General features: G+C 37.7%; 1 protein-coding gene and 2 pseudogenes across 1 annotated transcript; all 3 read left to right on the top strand.

Annotated features, from left to right (window-relative positions):
• The first annotated feature begins 8141 nt into the window (after positions 1–8141).
• LOC150048223 (large ribosomal subunit protein uL23 pseudogene) lies at positions 8142–8582 on the top strand (annotated as a pseudogene).
• A 5358-nt stretch (positions 8583–13940) lies between these two features.
• LOC150048222 (putative vomeronasal receptor-like protein 4) lies at positions 13941–14831 on the top strand. Its single transcript, XM_090356206.1, has one exon. It carries the CDS (start codon positions 13941–13943, stop codon positions 14829–14831), a length of 891 nt encoding a protein of 296 aa, XP_090212332.1.
• A 5157-nt stretch (positions 14832–19988) lies between these two features.
• Positions 19989–20869, top strand: LOC150048221 (vomeronasal type-1 receptor 3-like; annotated as a pseudogene).
• Positions 20870–22816: the final 1947 nt, after the last annotated feature.

Here is a 22816-nt window from a genome sequence, read left to right as displayed (position 1 = left end):
GGGGATATTTTATTGGGGGATTAATTTTGGGGGGCTCTATGTATATGTTTGAAATAAGGCCCTTGTCTCTTATATTGCTGGAGAAGATCTCCCAATCTGTGGGCTTTCTATTTATCTTGTTAGCTATATAGTTTATTGTGACCCCATTTATACAGCCTGACTTTGATATGTTGTGTTTCTGGAGCTTTATTGAGGAAGTTTAGAATTGTGACAAAGGAACCCTAGTGTATACATTTTGTGTAGTATTTTCAAGGTATCTACTCTTACCTTGAGGTCTTTGATCCATTTGGAGTTGATTCTGGTGAACAGTGATATAGAAAGATCTCAGTTCAATTTCATATGTGTATAGGAGGGTCTGCTGGAACCATTTGTTGAAGAGGCTGTTTTTTTTTTCCATCTGATAATTTGGGCTCCCATATCAATGATTAAGTTGCCATATGTCTGTGGGATCATGTCTGGGTCTTCAATTTTATTCCATTCATTGCACTTCATGTGTCCAGTCTGGCCTCACCTGGTGATTCTCCTGCCTCTGTATCCTATACAAGTGGAATTTAGTGTGGTGTGCCAGCAAGCCCAGCACCTGTGTTGTTTTGAAAACAGAACCTCAATATCCAGTCAAACATTTTGCTAGTGTTTTAAAATGTTCACACCTATAGAAGTGAATTTTCTTGATCTTGTGAAAGAAAATTCAAAAATTCAAATTGATATGTAATAGTGTAAAAGCCTTTATGTAATAGTATAAAAGCCTTTATAATTAACTTAAAGACTATATGAGATGAATAGTATTTATAAAGATAGAATAACATATTTAATTTTCAGTTCATAAAATTTTGAATCTCATTAAGAATATAAAAATAGGAGCTGTCTCTTTTGAAAGAAATTAGGGTAGTAGAGTCATAATCAAGAAAATGTAATTTTGTCACAGATAGTCTGATTTTTTTGTGTTTTCAAAGCAAGTTAAACAAATAAATGAAAATGAAAATTAAGCAAATAGATTTTGTCTAAATATATCACCTATATATATGTTCAATTTGTATATATTTAGTTTTTATATATTTAGTTTGTCTTTAGTGATCCATCAAACATCTGGGATTGATTATTTTAGGTGAAGCACTTTTGTATTGTTGTTAAATAATTTTTGTTACTATCATATGTTATATAGAGAGGCTAGTATTTAATAAATAAGGTAACAAGTACTTTTTTGAACAATAATTACTGTATAGAATGCATAGTTCTCATTATAAAGATCAGGTCAACCTTCCTCAGGGGTAGTGGGGTGGAGAACGCTATTTCTTGGGCTAGAACTCAAGATTCTGGGGATTGTCTTGAGCTTTTGTGCTCAAGTCTAGTGCTCTAGCACTTGAGCCATTGTCCACTTTCTGCTTTTTGGTGTTTAAATGGAGATGACAGTCTCAGAGACATTCATGACCAAGTTGGCTTCAAACCACCTTCCTTAGATCTCAGTCTCCTGAGTATCTAGCATTGTGAGCCCCTGACATCCAGCTCTCCAAAGTCAACCATTTTTAAGAATACATGACTGGGGAAAAAAAAAGAATGCATGACTGGCTTCACTCATTTCACATATTCATAATATAAAATATTAGCACTGTTGGATAGAGATTTACACTTCAGTTAAAATACATTTAATTATGTTTTAATATTTATTTTACTAACTTTTACTCCATTCTTTACTCGAGGTTTTTTCTGTGGGAGGATGTAGACATTGAGGAGAGGTTCCCATGTGTATCCTCTCATTCCACCACTGAAATTCCCAGCACCTCCCTGCTTTATTGTTAAGAACACCTCATCTATACATCTCTGATGGCTCTGTTTATGTGTTCTGTTTCTCTAGTAAGCAACATTGATTTCCTCTCTCTTCTGTTTGATTGCATTATGCCCACACAAAATTGATGTTATTGATGGTAACATGTCTTACTCTATCATGTTTGACAGCTTATGGCTTGCTTGAAGTCGTGTGGAATGGTGTTTATCGTAGTTTCACAGTTTTCCTGTGAAAGGCTTTTCTTCATCTGTGCCACAGGAGATAGGTAAAATAAGAGGTCCCCTACTAGGTCAGTAGGATCATTTCAAGAGGAAGGAACATAAATTCTTGAAGAGAAACTAGAATTGATGTCAAAAGTTGAATTGTGAAGGGGATATGGTTAAGTATTAAGGACAGAAAGTTACTTGAAAGGTATAAGTAAAGGGATTATGATGTGTGGGTCAAATAAACCTACAGGACTCCTATCCAAGACAATAAGCAAAAAGAGTTGGAGGTATGACCCAAGAAATAGAGTACTTTCCTAGTCCACTTGAAGTCCTGAGTTCAAACTGTAGTAATGCAAAAATGCAGATAGATAGATGGTAGACAGACAGACAGACAGACAGACAATAAGAGAAGCTAGAAATAAAGAGGAGAGGAATGGAGGAAGGAAAGAAACAAAGAAAAAAGGAAGGAAGGAAGGAGAAAGAAAGAAAGAAAGAAAGAAAGAAAGAAAGAAAGAAAGAAAGAAAGAAAGAAAGAAAAGAAAGAAGAAAGAGGTATGAAAGAATGAAAGACAGGGTCACAGAGAGATTGGTTCCAAACTTTCATAAGGTAACCCCACTGCTTTGTACAAGGACTACAGGCCTAGATTGGTAGTAAAGCATCTGCCTAGCAAAGTGAACCTCTGAGTTCAAACACTAAAATAACCAAAACAAAAAATATTTAAATAGAAATCCTTGATACAAGACAAAACTCTTTTGGCTGATAGACCCCCATTGAACCCTCCTTTCAGTGGCAGTTCACAATAATGCCAAAATAATACACTGAATTTCTGAAAATGGACAATTCATCCACTCTGGTTACAAGGAGTAGGAGTGGAGAATAGGGGACTGTTGATCAAATGACCTAAAAGATGCCTGTGGAATGTTATCAAACAGACCCACTTTACATACTCTTCTAAGGCCTTATAGAATGTTATCAAAATAGACCACATGTATAGGATAAAGCAAGTTATGGCACATACAAAAAATTCTATCCTATTCTTTTTTTTCAGTATTGAAGATTTTTCTCAAGGCATGCCTTCCACCATTGAGGCCTTGTTTCAACATCTTTTTTTCTAAATATGTTTTAAAATAATATCTTTCATTCCCCTACCCCAGAGCTACATTCAGGTAGCTATCCTTTTACACATGACCTCCATCTTAACTGCCATTGCATGCCTGAAGCCCACCTTATGAATGAAATTGGCTGCCACTAAAGTTTGCCTAGAATATCCTACCACAGTGTTCCAAAACCCTACCTCCTAAGTATCTGGGACCACAGATCTGAGCCACTGCATTATATGAGAATGCAATAGAATATAATGAAAATCCAGCAGCAAGAGAAATACACAAACTTATGTAGAATAATTAACCTATTTTTGAATGATCACTGAATAATGGAAAGAATCACAAAATGATTGGAATCAAGTAGAAATGAAGTAAAAAATTTATTAAAAAGTCCTTAATGCTTACTGGTGCACAATTTCTCAATAAAATTCATGAAAAATTGCATGTCAAAAAGATCAAACAGAAGGGAAAATAGGACTGCAGTGGAGTGTTTGAAATTATTTGAAACATACTCTGCACAAGTATGGACATTTCATATAACTTATTCATATTACATGTATATGTTAACAGCAATATGAATGTTTAAAGACATACAATCTGATCAAACTGGTTTCATTCTAGTGAGGCAAGGATTTCTCAAACATATGGAATCATAAACATAATGAACCATATATACAGAATAAAGGATGCAGAAAACTGCAGAAAAAGCTTGGATGAAATTTAATAAACTTTTATGATAAAATCTCTAAAAAAAACTAAGGAGAAAGAGGATGTACTGCAACATAATAATGATGGCATATAATAAACATAACATAGAGCTAATATTGGACTAAGTGTAGAAAACTGACAAGAATGAATCAAATATGTCTAATCTCCCTGTAGTTGTTCAGTACCTTTAGTGATCATGCTGAGAAAAGAAAGGAGAAAAGTGAGGAATAAACTTAAGAAGGTGCAAGGCTTATACAGTGTTAACTACACAACAATCTAGAAGGAACTTGAAGAAGATTCCAGGAAATGTAGACTTTCCTTGCTCATGGATTACAGTAGTGACACAGAGGTCATGGCTACACTTCGGAAGCTACTCTACATTCATTGTGCTCTCCATCAAAATACCATTGTGCTTTTTTTTTTTTTTTTTTTGGTGCCAGTCCTGGGCCTGCCAGCTCAGGACCTGAGCACTGTCCTTAGACTTTCTCAAGCCTAGAGCTCTACCACTTGAGCCTCAGCACCCCTTCCGGCTTTTTTCTATTTATGTGGGACCGAGGAATTGAACCTGGGTCTTTGTGCATGCTAGGCAAGCACTTTAACCACTAGGCCAAACTCCCGGCCCCCATTGTTCTTTTTTTACAGAAATAGAAAACTTAGTCTTAAAGATCCATAATAGAACTCAATTGAGCAGAAAAATTCTGAGGAACAAGAGAAATGCTGACTTGAAATTGGGTTACAAGCCTGAGTAACATAAACAGCTTGGTACAGCAACAACATAGACCTGCACACAAAGAATGAAATGGGATAGAATGGAATGCAATTTAACAGAAACAGTGAAATGGACACAGAAAAGAATAGCATAGAAATTTCAGAAATGTGCCCAAAGAGCTAGAGCTGCCTGGTTTGTGACAATCTTTTTTTTCCACATATTTTATTGTAATTAATAGAAGTTTGACATTATAATCACCAGACAGAAGGTGCATTACTTCAGGAACATTGATACCCTCTCTCATGTCTTAGTCTAAATTTCCCTCCCCCCACCCCTGACCCTTATCTTGTTTCCCTTCCTTCCCTATCCTAAATTGTTCCAAGGTAAATGGTTATCCATAGGTGTAGGTTTGAAATTACACTTCTATCTTTCACCTAGTGCAGAAGGTTATTTGAATCTAAATAAAAGTCCTTAATGAAACATTTGAATTATTTTATCTTTTTGTTGTTGTTGTTGCGGTGATATACAGAGGGGTTACAGTTAATATTCACCCGGTAGTGGGTACATCACTTCTTGAACATTGCTAGCCCTTCCCATGTTTATCTCCCACTTTCTTAGTGTAATATTTAAAAATTTGAAAGTACTACAGAAAAGCTTAGGAACTATAAAAACGACAATGACATCATGAACAGTTTTCTGAAAACTCAGAAAATAGGTACAAGTACTTTCAATTGAATCATAACAATTAAAAAAAAACTTGTGTGAGGCTCCATCTCCAAATCCCCATTAAAAATGTTGGAGTGGAGGCACGCACAACTCCCTGTGTCCTGCTGAGGTACATGAGCAGGGTATGCTCAATGCTGGAGTCCCAAGTACTGAACATCTTTCTTACATTCTGAGTTTAGAGAAGGGCTTGAGAAAGCAAAGGAAGTGTTTTATTCGGTCCCCTAAGCTAGTGACATTCTGCTCTGATCTTGCAACTTTGGGAAGATGAAAACAAGTTTCAAGATTCTACACATGAGTTCCAGACACTTGATTTGCTGTTCAGTTTTTCACTTCACTTCTTCCTATTAAACTAATTAAGTCTCAATTAAGCCAAAGAAAACTTCTGAGACAATGATATGTACTAATTGTAGAGGGAGAGGAAAAGTTGTACTTCAGGGACTGAGATTCTACAGAGTTTTCTCCTTGTGACATGGACACAACTGAGAACCTTAAAGTGTGGTAGTTTATGAAAGCTGAGAGCCTCACTTATTGGGCTGGTACAAATAGGACTGTGAGGCCTCAGCTTGTCAGGAGGAAGAACCTCAGCTTGCCAGCTTTTCACTGCATCACAGCTGCATAGGTGAGTAGTCCAGACAAGTCTTTGATTTATTCATAATGTGTTATGCAAACTTCCATCAGAAACATGAATACTAATCTCTCTTTAACTAAAGCAAGGGTGTGATGGAAAGGGGCTGAGAGCCTCCGGACCTCCATTCTTCTTCTTTAAGTTACAAGGCAGTCCTAGAAAGATGACTCTAGAAACACTGAGTCCATTTTGAGTGTGTGTTCAGAATCAAATATTGGCAGTGCTCTGGATTAGGTTATTGCCTAAAGTTGTGTCTTTTCCTCCTTCAAAGAATCAGGAAAGTTCTAGGAATTTTTCCACGTTTTATGAAAAAAATCTTTTCTATTTGGCTTCCTGTTTGATTTGCATTCTGAATTGTATCAGCACCACTTCCTTTGAAATGTCCTATGTTTTATTTTATAATGTTTGATGCAGTTTTCTATGAATCAACTTTGTCTTTTAAATTAGATCTACAACGTAATTCCCCTGAAACACTTTCTACACTTTCTAAGAAACAAAATTTCTCAGAACTCAGCCCAGGCTGAGTTCAAGCCCATGACCCATGAAAAAAAAAAAAAAAAAAAAAAAAGAACTTTGAGGGTCAGTTCTGTTACTGTCAGTTGGACATGTTGAATGATTTAAGGGGATAGATAGATAGGTTTTGCTATTATGAACTCAAAACATTCTATATAGAATGTTTAGATTTGTGAACAAGAAACCTGTTTAGACTGGAAGATTTGTAGAGTGTCATGTAGAACAAAAACAGAGTCCTTTGGATAAAAAATTAACCAGTACATGGAACATGACTATTATTTACAATGCAAATGTGGTTTTTTTTTTTTTTTTTTTGCCAGTCCTGGGCTTGGGCTCAGGGCTTGAGCACTGTCCTTGGACTTTCTCAAGGCTAGAGCTCTACCACTTGAGCCTTAGCACCACTTCCGGCTTTTTGTTATGTATGTGGTACCGAGGAATTGAACCCAGGTCTTCGTGCATGCTAGGTAAGCACTCTACCACTAGGCCAAACTCCTGCCCCTACAATGCAAATGTTATACATGATTTCTTTTGCAGATGGGTATTGTCCTTATCAACAGTTTCTTAAATATGATGTTTGGTGGATCCTAGTTTCTCGACCTATAAAGTAAGAGATGTCTTTGAGTATTCTGAAGGGAACAGTCTTCGTTTCTATATCTGGACTTGGCATTGCAGGGAACGTCTTTATTCTTTTGAATTACATGCACATGTTTAAAGAGAACAAGAAGAAATCTTGCTGGGTTTCAGGGCATCATGGGTGTGGCCAGTGGCTACATGGTGTTTCTTCTCCACAAGCACCACCAGCGTGTCGCCTACCTTCACACATCCAAGCTTCTCTACAAAACTTCTCCTGAGATGAAAGCTGCTCACAATGTTCTCCTTCTCATGCTTTGTTTTGTTTTCTTTTATTGGACAGAGTGTGTTCTTTCTCTGCCTTTCAGTTTCTTGTTAGAGAATCATTTGATCGTAGAAAATATTCAAGAATTTCTGAGAGTTGGTTATGCCATTCTCAGTCCCTTTATACTGATTCCCAAGAAATCTGGCTTACTGCTGGCATTGAAATCACATTGATATCACATTTTGTCGCAGTTTTCCAGATTGTTTTGTGCATTCAACAATATTAAACATATAAGTGAAATGAATATTAATCCAACAGAAATTCATCAAATGATATTACTGTTTGCTGCTTTTACACTACTTAATGCTCAGTCTGTCTTTCATGATGAACCAAAAATTCTTTTTTGGTGAGATGCTTTCTTTGTGTTTGTAAAAATAACTTTATTGTTACTATTTCTGTGTTGTACAGAGGAGCTACCATTTCATAAGTAAGGTAATGAGCACATTTCCTTTTTGGAACAATGTCGGGCCTTCTGTTTTTTTCCTCCCATTTTCCCTCTCATCCCTACCCACTGGTTTCTTTCCTTTTTGTTTTTTAGAATTGAAAGAAATACTTGTACAGAATTTACTGATGTCATTATAAGATATCAAGTTAACTTCTTTTTGGAGGCGTGGGGGCATCTTAGCGCTTGTGTGCCAGCCTGAACCCCCTTCAACTCTTAGGTGTTTAATCACACATGATAATCTCACAGACATTCATGCTCAGGTTGGCTTCAATCACCATCCTCAGATCTCAGCTTCCTGAGAAGCTGGGATGACAAGTCTAAGCCACTGGCACCCAAATCTCCAACACCGCCTTTTTTTTTTTTTTTTTTAAATAAATGTCTGAAGCCCTGGGAAATTGACACTGGAAAGAAACCCTTTTCAAAAAAGATGGTGCCGAAAGCTAAAAGGGAGCTCCTGCCTCTCCTAAAGGCGAAGGCCAGGAAAAGGCTTTGAAAGCCAAGAAAGCAGTGCTGAAAGGCGTCCACAACCACAAAAGAAGATACGCACTTCACCCACCTTCTGACGGCCCAAGACCCTGTGGCTCCGGAGACAGCCCAAATATCCACGCAAGAGGGCTCAGAGGAGAAACAAGCTGACCACAAGGCGATTATCAAGTTCCCCCTGACCACTGAGTCAGCCATAAAGAAGATAGAAGACGACAACACGCTTGTGTTCATTGTGGATGTCAAAGCCAACAAGCATCAAATCAAACAGGCTGTGAAGAAGCTCTATGACATGGATGTGGCCTGATGGAGAGAAGAAGGCATATGTTCGACTGGTCCTGACTATGATGCTCTAGATGTTGCCAACAAAATTGGAACCATCTGAACTGCATCCAGCTGGCTAATTATAAATATAATCTTTTCCCACTAAAAAAAATAAATGACTGTCTTCACTCATTTTGCATCCCCATAATATCAAATATTAACAGTGATGGACAGAGACTCAGGTTTAAATGGTAAAAATACTTTGTATTTATTTTTAATACTTTATTATTTTTTCCTACATCTTGTTTGTAAAGCCTTTTGTTTAAGAAAATGGTGTGATTGAAGACAAGTTCCCATATGTATCTTCATCACATGCAAACCCTAAAATGCTTAGCGTCTCTCTACTCCATCGTTAACTATTGCTCATCTCAACATCCTTTCTGGCTCTGGATCTGTTTGTGTGTTTGGCTCCTTTAGCAAGCAATGGTGAATACATGCTCTTTGGGGCTTGATTGAATTCTACAATGTTTGGCAGTGTGTGGCTTTCTTGAAGATGTGCAGTATGTTTTTTATCTTCATTTCAGTTTTCCTGTGATAGGCTTTTCTATATCTATTCCACAGGACATACGGTAAAATAAGAGTCCCCAACAAGGTCCCCAATCATTCTAAAAGGAAAGAACATAAACAATCAAAGAGAAAATAGAATGAAGCACCCTGGTCACTCTATTAAGTTAAACTCAAGAAAGTTTCCTCACAATATGCTCCTTTTCTGAGTACCTTATTTCAGAGAGGATCCACCCTTGCAATCCAAATAGTGTGTTAACTAAGAGGTGTGTTATAAAATGTGTTGAAACCTCTGCGAAATATGACAATTGCTACTTTACAGAATAATGAATAAAAGCCTGAATTAGATACCTTTGAGGAGCTTTATGGAGAAGAATGGGTTAATGACTCAGAAAGTAGTTGTCACTGTTTGTGGTCTGGGTACCCTTTATATGGGATACCAGTTTTAATAAACAAGTCAGATATTTGGGAATGGGAAGGGGAATTAGAGAAATGGTGAGACAAAGGACCTAGGGTAAACCAACGCAAAAATGCCATTCACAAGACAATATGTTGGAAATGAACTTTACAACTTGAGGGGTTTGTGAAGCAGAGGGAAGGAATAGTGGTAGAGAAGGAAAGAGGGAGGAAGAATATTTAACAGGAATTGTATGCATTTTCTTGTATATGTAATTGGAACCCCTCTGTACATCACCTTTACAATAATGAAAAAAATATAAGACAAAAGAGTTTTAAGGCAGTGGGGAAAAAACAGAGTTGATTTTTTTAGAAAAAGGGAAGAAATAGAAAGCAAATTCGCATCTCATTGATTGTTGAATAAATTAGTAATCGAATCCACATAAGGCAAAGACAATGAAGGGCCCATGTGCACACATACAACCAGGTGATTCTTGTCATCCCTAGAAAAACGGTTAGTGCCACTCAGAAAATGGAGTTCCAATGTACAAACAATTCTTTATCAATTTCACAAACTTACAGAATGACTCGAGAAAAAAATGGAAGTGTCTTACTCAACAGCTGGTTGCCACAGAGTGGAACTTTTGGAAGGATAACATACATTTGGAGAAGTCAGCAACTCCACATACAGTAATTAGGTGCAGGCCCAGGAGTTTGGCCCAGTGGTGGAGTGCTTGTCTAGCATGCACGAAGACCCGGGTTCATTTCCTCAGTACCACATACATAGAAAGAGCCAGAAGCGATACTGTGGCTCAAGTGGTAGAGCTCTGGCCTTGAGAAGGGCCAAGGTCAGTGCTCAGGTTTTAAATTCAAGTCCTAGTACAGGAAAAAAAGAAGGAAAGAAAGAAAGAAAGAAAAAAAGGAAGAAAGAAAAAAAGGAAGAAAGCAAGCAAGGAATCAAGCAAGCAATTTGGTCTCCTGTTCACTTTGTCATTTTGTTTTTTTAAAAATATTTTTTATTGTAATTAATAAAAGGGTTACATGATATTTGCCAGATAGAAGGTGCATTAATTCACATACATTGATACCCTTTCACATGTCTTGGTCCCCATTACCCTCCGCCCAACCCCCATCTTGGTTTTCCCCCCTTTCTTATCCAATTTCAAATAACCAAATACTAATATATCAGATAACAAAGTGAGATACTGTAACAATATGATATAACCAAGGGACAGCAAAAGAGATGAGAGATAACATAGTACATTAAGGACAACAATCATTCATTATATGGCTTTGGTTTCAATATCCTGGAGGTCCTTTCATTTAGCATCATACTATATGGCCTTATGTATCAAGGTTTTGCTCTATTGCAAATCTCTGCTAGGAGAGCCCAAGGTTTCTACTGATTATGACAAATGAGGGAAACCATTGAGCCTAAGTTCCTTTGAGTCTGGCTTACTTCACTTAATATGATCTTCACTTTGTCATTTTGTAAAAATATAATTTTCTTGTCATTATTATGGTTGAACAGAGGAATTACCATTTCTTAAGTCAGGTAATGAGCACATTTCTTTCCTGGTCAATGTTACCCGTTCCTTCACTGCCCCCTCCCATACCTGCTCTCAAGTTAAACTTTCTTAATTTTGTATGCAGAATTACAAAATGATAATTAAGCCTGATACAATTTCTGATGCAATCAATGTAGTAATTGTGGAGGGAAAAGCAAAGTTGGACTTCAGGGACTGAAACTCTACAGACTTTCCTCCTCCTTGTCAGGGAGACAAGTGTGGAAACTGAAGTGTCAGTGCTAGTTTCTGAGAGCTCTGGACACACAGAAGGTACAAGTATGACTTGAGAAGCCTCCCTAGGCCAGAAGGACTGAGCCAGAGTGTGTCTTCACCACAGCTAACATGGTGAGTAGACCTAACAATTGCTTATATTACTCATAAGTGCTACAAAAAAATGTGCCTCAGAAACTTGAAGCCTCTTTGTTTGAATCAGGGTCAATGATAAGACTGTGAGGATGTGAATTCCATAACCTGAATTTTATCCTAATGTTATGTAGCACGAGGCAACTATCTGATTATTATTTGAGAAAATGACCAAATGTGGGCATTAATTTTCCTGGACTATTGCATGCTAGGCCAGACAGGGCTTTATCTACCTGGCTTATTATAAATCCTGTCTTCAAAACTAGTTTTCTATTGAGTTTCCCAGAAAAGGTAAGCAAGGAGTCACTATTCCTTCTTCTAATATTCCTCACTTCTGACTAAAAAAACCTAACTCCCTCTCCCCTGCCATGCCAAAAAAGGTCTCCAAGCTTTTCAATTTATTTCTAAGAAGCTCATTCCAAATATGATTCAGAGCTTTGGAGTCTGGGGAAAGGGAGAGAAATACAGCTGGAAAAGAAGGATTCACTGGCAAACAATCAAGCATTAATCCAACAATATACGATATAGTAAGTCTATTAAAATAAAGATACATTGACTGCAGGGAGTTTTAATGGATTAAATATCTGCTTAAAACCAGTGAACTCTAAAATTGTAAAGAAAATTTAAGATTTGTAAGTCATTATTGCTGTTTGTCTTTAAATCATGTTTCATTATATTCTTGATAATTGGATGGATTATTGCTTCCTATGATTCAATGGGGAGGCAAAATTTCCTCAATTGTCAGGGAAGGACTGCAAGGCAATCACTGCAATGATAAAGCTTTGTAGTACCAAAGCTGAGTATAAATCAGGCTGTGCGAAGATCATGCTGGGAGAGACTTTCAGAACAAAGGAGTTTGAAGCAATCCTGTGATATTTAGAAGGAAGGAGAGAGGAAAGGCTGCCTGAAGGGCATTCCAAAATAAGCAACACATTCCATGGATTAATGAAAATATCTTCATTTATTTTGCTGTGTAAAATCTACCAGTTGTTTTACATAAATTCTGGGAAAGAAATGAAGTTATAGAGGTTTTAGATGTCAACAATTAAATCCTATCCAGGCTTGAAGAAGGAAAGTGAACTTGGTCTGATGAGGAATTTGAAAATTTATTAGGAAAAGTGACACAGATGAAATAGCCTGAAAAGTCAGTTGAGATCGGTGTTTCTTCTAAGGTTATGCAGCAACTGTAAAATACCATCATGACACCTTCTTTGAATACTATCATTTCAAACCAACAGTGTCCCCAACTGACTTAACTACATGCAGTCAACAGTCGGTAATGCTAACATAAAACCTTCTCTCATTTTATAACAGTATACAATATGTTTGGTAATCTCCTTTTTCTGATCTGCTTTGATAAACATCAACAAATCCAAAAGTGACTTAGGCTTCTCTCAGAAGCCCTTATGGACACACAATGGGAATTTAAACCTCTCTCCATGATCCTCAGACAGCAATCCATAGTTCCTCTAGGGCACTCTTCCTAGCTGGAGCCAGTAGGGTTCTCTGACATTTGGTGAGCAGATACTCAAAAGGCTGATTCAGTCATAAGTGCTAAACAGGGTTTATAGTTTGACCTAATATTGAGGACCCAATCCGTACCGAATATTTGTCAGTAGTCAAAACCCTGAAATCATTTGCGATATTAAAAGACAAAAATATTGAGATATAGGCATCAAAGATAAAACTTTGAACCAAAGTAAAACCCTGAATTAGTATATTCATCAAAAGTAAGTAAGAATGGAGCATTTAACAACACAAAAGGTACTGTGGAAATTATCAAAGGACATTGCAAATGTTGAAGCAACAGGTATCAGAACTCTCTGCACGGGTGCGAGGGAAATATAGATGAGACATGAGACAAGGTGTCTGGAAATATTTGATGCAAATATGATGATGAAATTTTAAGAAATGGGGAGATATTCTTGTTAAAGGACTTTGAGCTTCAATTCTTTTACTCTGAGATGGTCATGTCAAATATGTAGGGTTTAAGGAGGTAGATAGATAGGTTTTGTAACTATGACCTAAAAATAATCTATGTATGAAGTTTAGATTTGTGAGTACATTTGCCCAGCTCGCAAAAGCTCACAGGAACTGTCACATAGAAAATAATAGTCTTGGGGCACAGTGGCTCATGCCTGTAATCCTAGCTACTTGGGCGACTGAAATCTGAGGATCAAGGTTCAAAGACAGCCCAGGCACAAATGGACCTGTGAGTCTTAGCTCCAATTAACTTGTAGAAAAAAATGAGAAGTGGGGCTTACCTCAAGGGTAGGGTGGTAGCCTTGAGCTGAAGAGCTCAGAGAAATCACCCAGGCCCAGGGGTAGGGTGGTATGCTTAAGCTGAAGAGCTCAGGGACAGCACCCAGGCTGAGTTCAAGCCCCATGACCCACAAAAAAATGAAAGAAATAAAAAATAATAAAGTCCTTTAAATAAAAGATAAACCAGTACATGGAACATGACTGTTCTTGATACTGCAAAAGTAATTCAATACAGGTTGTTTTTTTGACAGATGGGTATTGTTTTTACCAACAGTTTCAAATTTGGTGCTTGCTGAATCCAAGGTTCTCGGCCTATACTGTGTGATATGTCTTTGAGACTTTTCAATGCAACAATTTTCCTTTCCATATCTGCTCTTGGCATTGTGGGGAACATCTTTATACTTTTGACTTACATGCATAAGTTTAAAGAGATCAAGAAGAAATCTACACATCTTATATTCATCCACTTGGCTTTTACAAATATCATAATGCTTCTTTCAAAAGTGATACCAAAGACACTAGCAGCCTATGGTGTGGAAAACTTCTTGGAGGATATAGGTTGTATGGTCTTTGTATACCTACAGAGAGTGTCTCGAGGACTTTCCATCTGCACCAGCACTCTCCTCACCCTGGTCCAGGCCATCACCATCAGCCCCAGAGACTCTGTCTGGAGAAAGCTAAAGCTTCAATCTGCATGGCACATCCTTCCCCCATTGTTATTGTTTTGGATACTCAATTCCTTCATAAGCATGAACTTACTATACCACATAAAAAATATCAGCAGTTTGAATGTATCACAAGTTACTCAAAGTGACGAATATTGCTATTTTGTACCAGACAACTTGCTAATGAGATGGGCTTTTCTTACCTTCATGGTGTTGAGGGATGCTGGGTTTCAGGGCATCATGGGTGTAGGTAGTGGCTACATGGTGTTTCTTCTCCACAAGCACCACCAGCGTGTCGCCTACCTTCACACATCCAAGATTCTCTACAAAATTTCTCCTGAGATGAAAGCTGCTCACAATGTTCTCCTTCTCATGCTTTGTTTTCTGTTCTTTTATTGCACAGAATGTGTTCTTTCCCTACTTTTTAATGCCTTCTTACAGGAAAATTCCATAGTAATAAACATTCAAGAATATCTGAGGGTTGGTTATGCAATTCTCAGTCCCTTTATACTGATTCTCAAAGATAGAAATCTGGCTGAATGTTGGCATTGAAAACACATTGAAGAAAGTTCATTTAATTGATTTTGCTGATTATGTAGACTTGCAGTGTGTTTTCTGCTATGTTTTGTTTAGGAAGACTGAAATCAGACCTAGCCCATTCCAGGCTAGACTTCTCACCATTGATCAATGACCCTGCCCCTTTTCCTTCTTATTGTTGAGGCAGGATATTTTGGGGGAGGGGGTGAAAGGGGCTGGGATTTTTTTTCCTCTAGATATGTTATTGTAAGAAATCGATTTTCTTGTCAAGTTCGCTTTATAAGCGGCATTGAACAGAGCTTGGTGGGGGTGGGTGGATGGGGAGAAAGCTATATGGCCACCAAGCTTGTACACGCTGAGCCTGCATCTCTCCTTGACTCTAAGATGATCCCAGGTTTCAGCTCAGGGAAAAGCTGAGGAACAAGCTGAGGAGCAGAGAAAAGCTGAGGAACAAGAAAATGCTGACTTGAAATTGGATTACAAAGACTGAGTAACATAAATGTCTTGGTAAAGGAATAAAACAGACATGCACACAAAGAATAAAATGGGATAGAATGGAATGCAATTTAACAGAAACAAAGTGAAATGGACACAGAAAAGAATAGCATAGAATTTTCAGAAATGTACCCACAGACCTACGGCTGCCTGGTTTGTGACAAACAATCCAAAGAATTTTGCTGGAGAACACAGCCTTTTTAATAAATTGTCCCAAGACAAATGATTATCCATAGGTGTGAGTTAGAAATTACACTTCTTTCACCTAGTACAAAAGGATTTTTGAACCTAAATAAAAGTCCTTAGTGAACCATTTTTTCCATTGTATTATTTTATTTTTTTATTGTTGTGGTGATGTACAGAGGGGTTACAGTTAACATTCATCAAGTAGTGGGCACATCACTTCTTGAACATTACTAGCCTCTCCCATGGTTTTCTCCTGCTTTCTTCGTGTAACATTTAAAACTTTGAAAGTATTACAGAAAAGCTTTTGAACTATAAAAACGTCGATAACATCACGAACAGTTTTCTGAAAACTCAGAAAATAGGTGCAAGTATTTTCAACTGAATCATAACAATTAAAAAAACATTTCTGTGAGATTCCCTCTCCAAATTCTCGGAAAAAAAAACATTGGAGTGCAGGTATGCTCAATTCCCCGTGTCCTGTAGAGGCACGTGAGGAGGATATGCTCAGTGTTGGAGTACTGGACACCCTTTCAGTGTTTAAAGAAGGGCTTGAGAAATCAAAGGAAGTGTTTTATTCAGTCTCAGAAGCTAGTGGCATTCTGCTCTGATCTTGCAACTTTGGGAAGATGAAAACAAGTTTCAAGATTCTACACATGAGTTCCAGACACTTGATTTGCTGTTCAGTTTTTCACTTCACTTCTTCCTATTAAACTAATTAAGTCTCAATTAAGCCAAAAAAAAAAAACTTCTGAGACAATGATATGTACTAATTGTAGAGGGAGAGGAAAAGTTGTACTTCAGGGACTGAGATTCTACAGAGTTTTCTCCTTGTGACATGGACACAACTGAGAACCTTAAAGTGTGGTAGTTTATGAAAGCTGAGAGCCTCACTTATTGGGCTGGTACAAATAGGACTGTGAGGCCTCAGCTTGTCAGGAGGAAGAACCTCAGCTTGCCAGCTTTTCACTGCATCACAGCTGCATAGGTGAGTAGTCCAGACAAGTCTTTGACTTATTCATAGTATGCTATGCAAACTTCCATCAGAAACATGAATACTAATCTCTCTTTAAGTAAAGCAAGGTGTGGTGGAAAGGGGCTGAGAGCCTCCGGACCTCCATTCTTCTTTAAGTTACAAGGCAGGCCTGTGAGAAATTTGAAGGAGGTCACTTCCTAGAAAGCTGACTCTAGAAACACTGAGTCCATTTTGAGTGTGTGTTCAGGATCAAATATTGGCAGTTCTCTGGACTAGGTCCTTGCATAAGGTTGCCTCCTTTCCCTCTTCAAAGAATCAGAAAAGCTCTAGGAATTTTTCTACGTTCTATGAAAAAACCTTGTCTATGTGGCTTCTTGTTTGATTTGCCTTCTGAATTGTGTCAGCACCACTTCCTTTGAAATGTCCTTCTATGTTTTAGTTTTCAATGTTTGATGCAGTTCTCTATGATTCAACTTTGTCTTTTACATTAGGTTGACAACCTAATTCCCCTGAAACACTTTGTACGCTTTCTTGTCTTTCTTTCCTTCTTTCTTTTCTTTCCTTCCTTCTTTTTTTTCTTTCTTTCTTCCTTCCTTCCTTCCTTCCTTCCTTCCTTCCTTCCTTCCTTCCTTTCTATTTTTTTTTGTTTATTGTTGGGGCTTGAACTCTGGGCCAGGCTCTGACCCTGAGTTCTTCAGCTCAAGGCTAGCACTCTATGACTTGAGCCACAGCACCACTACTTTCTACACTTTCTAAGAAATAAAATTGCTTCCTACATTTGTTAATCAAATTTATTCAATCTACACTGATTGGTGGTGAAAAATATAAAGTAGAATTATAAGATAAAAATAACTATTGTCCACTTCAGAATCTCAACTATCACGATTGTCAGGCATGGAGTTCATATAACGTGAGATAATTCCTAAGTATTTTATCCTCCTATTAGGCAATATTTTGCTTTTGATAGGAAAAAATTCTAGCTATCATCTTATATTTGTAAAGAAGGGGAGGGTAAATATTTCCCTTCCAGGAAAGCACAATGTTTATTTATTTATTTTTTTTAACTTAGGGCCTGGGCACTATCCCTGAGCTTCTTTTGCTCAAGGCAAGCACGATACCACTTGAGCCATAGAACTGCTTCTGGCCTTTTCTGTTTATGTGGTACTGAGAAATTGAACTCAGGGCTTCATGCATGCAAGGCAAGCCTTCTATCACTAAGTAACATTTGCTCAGTTCAAAGCCAACGGATTGGTTCTAATTTCTTCATTTTATTCTCTAACGTCTCCGCAGTTATACATAAATTTTCTAGGTTAGAAATAATAATTGAGCTTTCAGATATGAAATATCAAGTCTTATAAGCCCAAACTATGAAGATGTCTTTGGACTAAGAGTACAGACAGAAAACAAGTACTAATCAAACAAAAGATTTAATAAGTCCATCACAATTTTAAGATATATTGATCCCAGGGAGCTTTAATGGATTAAATTCTCTGACTAAAATTCATTGAGTATAATGTCTACATTCTTAAACAAATTTCAAGATGTGTTAGTGGTTGTTGCTGAGTTTGCCTTTAAATGTTGAAGTATATTTCATTATATGCTAGATACTTAGGATGAACTATTGCTTCCTATGAGTCATTGGGATAATCAACATTGCCTCAGTTGTAAGGAAAAGGGTTGAATGAGACTCACTACAATCATGAAGCTACGTGGTCCCAAAGCTGAATATAAACCAGGCTTTGTGCAGACCATGCTGTGAGAGACTTGCAGGCCAACTAAATTTAAAGCTAGTCTTCAATATTTAGACAGAAGGACAAAGAAAAAGCTGATAGAAAGCATTCTAAAACATGGAAGGTCCATGTATTAACTCAAATACTTTATTTTATACTTAAAAAAATCCTGTTATTTTATATGTTATAGGGTAGAAATGAAATTAGAATTATTAGATGCAAAAGATTAAATCTTATCCAGGCTTGAAGAAAGAAAGTAAACTTCATCTAATGAGGAACTTGCAACCTTATTAGGAAAAGTGACACAGATAAAGTAGCCGGAAAATTCAGTTGTGATCATTCTTTCTTCTTTTTTTTTCATATTTTTTATTGTAATTAATAAAAGGGTTACATGATATTTGCCAGATAGAAGGTGCATTAATTCACATACATTGATACCCTTTCACATATCTTGGTGATCATTCTTTCTTCTAAGGTCATACAGCAACTGTAAAATACCATCATGACACCCTATTTGAATACTATCATTTTGAACCACCAATGTCCCCAACTGACTTAAGTACACACAATCAACATTGAGTAATGCTAATACAATACTTATTCTCATAACAGTATACAATAGGTAGGAAATCCCCTTCTCCTCATCCACCTCAATAAACAACAACAAATCCAGAAGCTCATCCGGCTTCTCTCAGAGGCCCTTATGGGCACACAGTGGGAATTTAAACCTCTCTGAATGAACCTCAGTAGCAAGCATAGGTTCTCTAAGACACTCTTCCTAGCTGGAGCCACTGGAGTTCTCTGACATTAGGTGACCAGAGATCTGTTGGCTGATTCAATTTTAAGTTACCATATCTGAGAAAGTCATACAATTTGTCTTAATACCGAGGACCAAAGTCCACTGGACATTTGTCAGGAATTAAAATCATCAGAATAGTTAAGGGATTGAAACAAAAAAATGTTAAAGTACATACCTCAGAGACTAAATTACTGATTGCTACACTCCTCAAAATGTAAGAAAGGAATACTTAACAAAAGTAACCACACTAGAAATTATCAAAAGATATTGTTGAAGCAACAAAATTGCAGAACTGCCTTGTGTGGAATTGGGATGATAGGTGAGATATGAGTCAAGTCTCTGGAAATGCTTTATATGAATATGATAGGATGAAATTAAAAAAAAAACTGGAGAGAATCCGGTTAAAGAACCTTGAGGGTCAGCCAGGCACAGTGGCTCACACCTGTAATCCTAGCTACTCAGGAAGCTGAGATCTGAGGATCAAGGATCAAAGCCAGCCCGGGGAACAAAAGGACCTGAGACTCTTATCTCCAATTAACCTCTAGAAAATGGGAAGTGGGGCTTGGCTCAAGGCTCAAGGGTAGGACATCACCCAGGCCAAGTTCAAGCCCTTGATCCACAAAAAAAAAAAAAAAAAAAGAACTTTGAGGGTCAGTTCTGTCACTGTCAGGAGGACATGTTAAATCATTTAAGGGGATAGATAGATAGGTTTTACTATTATGAACTAAAAACATTCTACATAGAATGTTTAGATTTGTGAACACACTTGCTGAGAATCCTGTTTAGATTGAATGATTTGTAGAGAGTATCATGTAGAACCAAAACAGAGTCCTCTGGATAAAAAATAAACCAGTACATGGAACATGACTGTTCTTTGCAATGCAAATATGTTATATATGATTTCTTTTGCAGATGGATATTGTCCTTATCAACAGTTTTTTAAATATGATGTTTGTTGGACCCTAGTTTCTCGACCTATAAAGTAAGAGATGCCTTTGAGTATTCTGAAGGGAACAGTCTTCGTTTCTATATCTGGACTTGGCATTGCAGGGAACATCTTTATTCTTTTGAATTACATGCACATGTTTAAAGAGAACAAGAAGAAATCTACACACCTTATGTTCATCCACTTGGCTTTTACACATCATAATGCTTTTGTCTAAAGGGATTCCAAAGACACTAGCAGCTTATGGGGTGAAGAACTTCTTAGAGGATATAGGCTGTATGGTCTTTGTATACCTAGAGAGAGTGGCTCGAGGACTTTCCATCTGCACCAGCACTCTCCTCACCCTGGTCCAGGCCATCACCATCAGCCCCAGAGACTCTGTCTGGAGAAAGCTAAAGCTTCAATCTGCATGGAACATCCTTCCTGTTTTGTTGTTCTTTTGGATACTCAATTCCTTGATAGGCATTCATTTACTATACCACATAAAAAATATCAGCAGTTTGAACATGTCCCAACTTACTCAAAGTGGCCAATATTGCTATTTTCTATGAGACAATTTGCTAATGAGATGGGCTTTTCTTACCCTCATGGTGTTGAGGGATGCTGGGTTTCAAGGCATCATGGCTGTGGCCAGTGGCTACATGGTGTTTCTTCTCCACAAGCACCACCAGCGTGTTCTCTACCTTCACACATCCAAGATTCTCTACAAAACTTCTCCTGAGATGAAAGCTGCTCACAATGTTCTTCTGATGCTTTCTTTTCTTTTCTTTTACAGAGTGTGCTCTTTCTCTTAATTTCAATTCTCTTTTAGAGCATAATTTCATGAGAAAAAATATTCAAGAATTTCTGAGGGTTGGTTACGCAATTCTCAGTTCCTTTATACTGATTTCCAGATATAGAAATCTGGCTCAGTGTTGGCATTAAAAACACATTGATGCCACATTGTGTCTTAGCTTTCCAGATTTTTTTTTGTGTGTGTGCAGTCAAATATTGCATTAGCCAGGCTCCGTGGCTCACGCCTGTAATCCTAGCTACTCAGGAGGTTGAGATTTGAGGATGAAGGTTCAAAGCCAGTCCTGGCACTAAGGTCTGTGAGATTCTTATCTTCAATTAACTACTACAAAACTGAAAGTGGTTCCGTGGCTCCAGGGTTAGGGCGGTAGCCTTGAATGGAAAAGCTCAGGGATGGCATTCAGGCCCAGAGTTCAAGCCCCATGACTGACAAAAAAAATTAAATTAAATAAAGAAAGAAAACACTTTTAATTCATTTTTAATACTTACTTTACTCATTTTCCTCTATTTTTAACTTGAAGTCTTTTGTTTGGGAAGACACCATGATTGAAGCTGGGTGCTCATGTGTTATCTTCTTCCACACTAGCACTGAAATGCTCAATGTCTTTTCACTCCATTGTTCCACTGTCGGCCCAGAGGCCTCCTCACACAGCTTACCATGCTCCTTTCCTAGTAGCACTAGGCCCAGTTAGTAAAGGCATAAAATAATCAGCTTCCACCCCTTTTACTTTGAGATGGCACTCCTTTGGGGGCAGCTATAACCATTTAAGGCAGCAAGATCCCATTAGAGCTACCCCTGGCCAGCAGAACTCCAGACCCCTTATTTACTATTTGGGCACAGCCATAAGTCCTAGCCTGCCAGGATAAAGCCCCTGATCTACATATCCACATCAGAGTTTCCACCTCTTAAACCTTGTAGTTTGCTTAGATTACCTCAGGCAATAGCTGGCACTTCTTTTCTGTTGTGAGAAGGGAGTCTCACTAATCCCTTTTCTGGCAATAAAGCTTTTTCTTTGTACTATCTACATGGATGTCTGTGTGGTTTTCTGGCAAAGTTTAATATACTCTAACAGTTAAGAACGCCTCATCTCTAAATGTTTCATGGTTCTGTATCTAGTTGTGTGTTTTGTTACTCTAGTAAGCCATGGTGAGTACATCCTCTTTTTGGTTTGATCTTATCAGGCGCACACGAAATTGATATTACTAATGTTATCATGTCATATCATATCATGTTTGAGAGTGTGTGGCTTGCTTGAAGCTGTGCAGAGTTCATCTTAGTTTTGTACTTTTCCTGTGACAGGGTTTTCTTCATTAGTGCCACAGGAAGTGAGGTAAAATGAAGGGTCCCCACCTTGATCCCCCAAATCATTCCAAAAGGAAGAAATATAAATGTTCGAGAGAATTTTTAAGCTCTTTGAATATTCTGCTTAGAGGACGTTAGTTTGATTGGGATATATTAACATCTTTAAAAGGTAGGCACCAGTGCATCACACCTGTAGTGCTAGTTAGTTAGGAGACTAACTGGAGAATCTCAGTTTCTCTCTAACAGAAATCTCTGTGAGACATTATCTCCAATTTTCCAACAAAATGTTAGATTGGAGGCATGGCTTAAATGCCCTTATTCTGTGAAGGTATCTGGTGAGGAATTGCTCAAATATGGAGTCCTCAGTATTGACCATCCTTTACTATGGTCTGTGTTTAAAGAAGGAATTATGAGTGCAAACGGAGTGACTTATTCTATCTCAGATGCTAATGTTCCAAAGCTCGCAGCTCTGGGAAGATGAAAAGAAGTTTGAAGACATTCTAGTCACAGGATCTAAACACTTGATTTTCTGTTCAGTTTTTCACTTCACTACCTACTATTAAACAATTAAGCCTCAATTAAGCAAAAGGTATCTTCTGAGACAATGATGTGTACTAATTGTAGAGGGAGAGGAAAAGTTGTACTTCAGGGGCTGAGGTTTTACAGAGATTACTTTCTAACATGGACACAATGAGAACATTAAAATCTGCTGGTTTATGAAAGCCAAGGTTTCTAACATCAGATTGGTACAAATAGGAGCTGGAAGAACTCAGCTA

The sequence above is a fragment of the Megascapheus bottae genome, chromosome 22 (genome assembly GCF_031878675.1).
Source record: "Megascapheus bottae isolate mThoBot1 chromosome 22, mThoBot2.hap1, whole genome shotgun sequence".
NCBI lineage: Eukaryota > Metazoa > Chordata > Mammalia > Rodentia > Geomyidae > Megascapheus > Megascapheus bottae.
Note: the sequence above shows the minus strand (reverse complement) of the source record. Positions and strands in the feature narration are given on the sequence as shown.

Bases quoted from the DNA above. Each gene is read 5' to 3' on its own strand.
- LOC150048222 (XM_090356206.1), top strand. From the start codon at position 13,941: ATGTCTTTGAGACTTTTCAATGCAACAATTTTCCTTTCCATATCTGCT.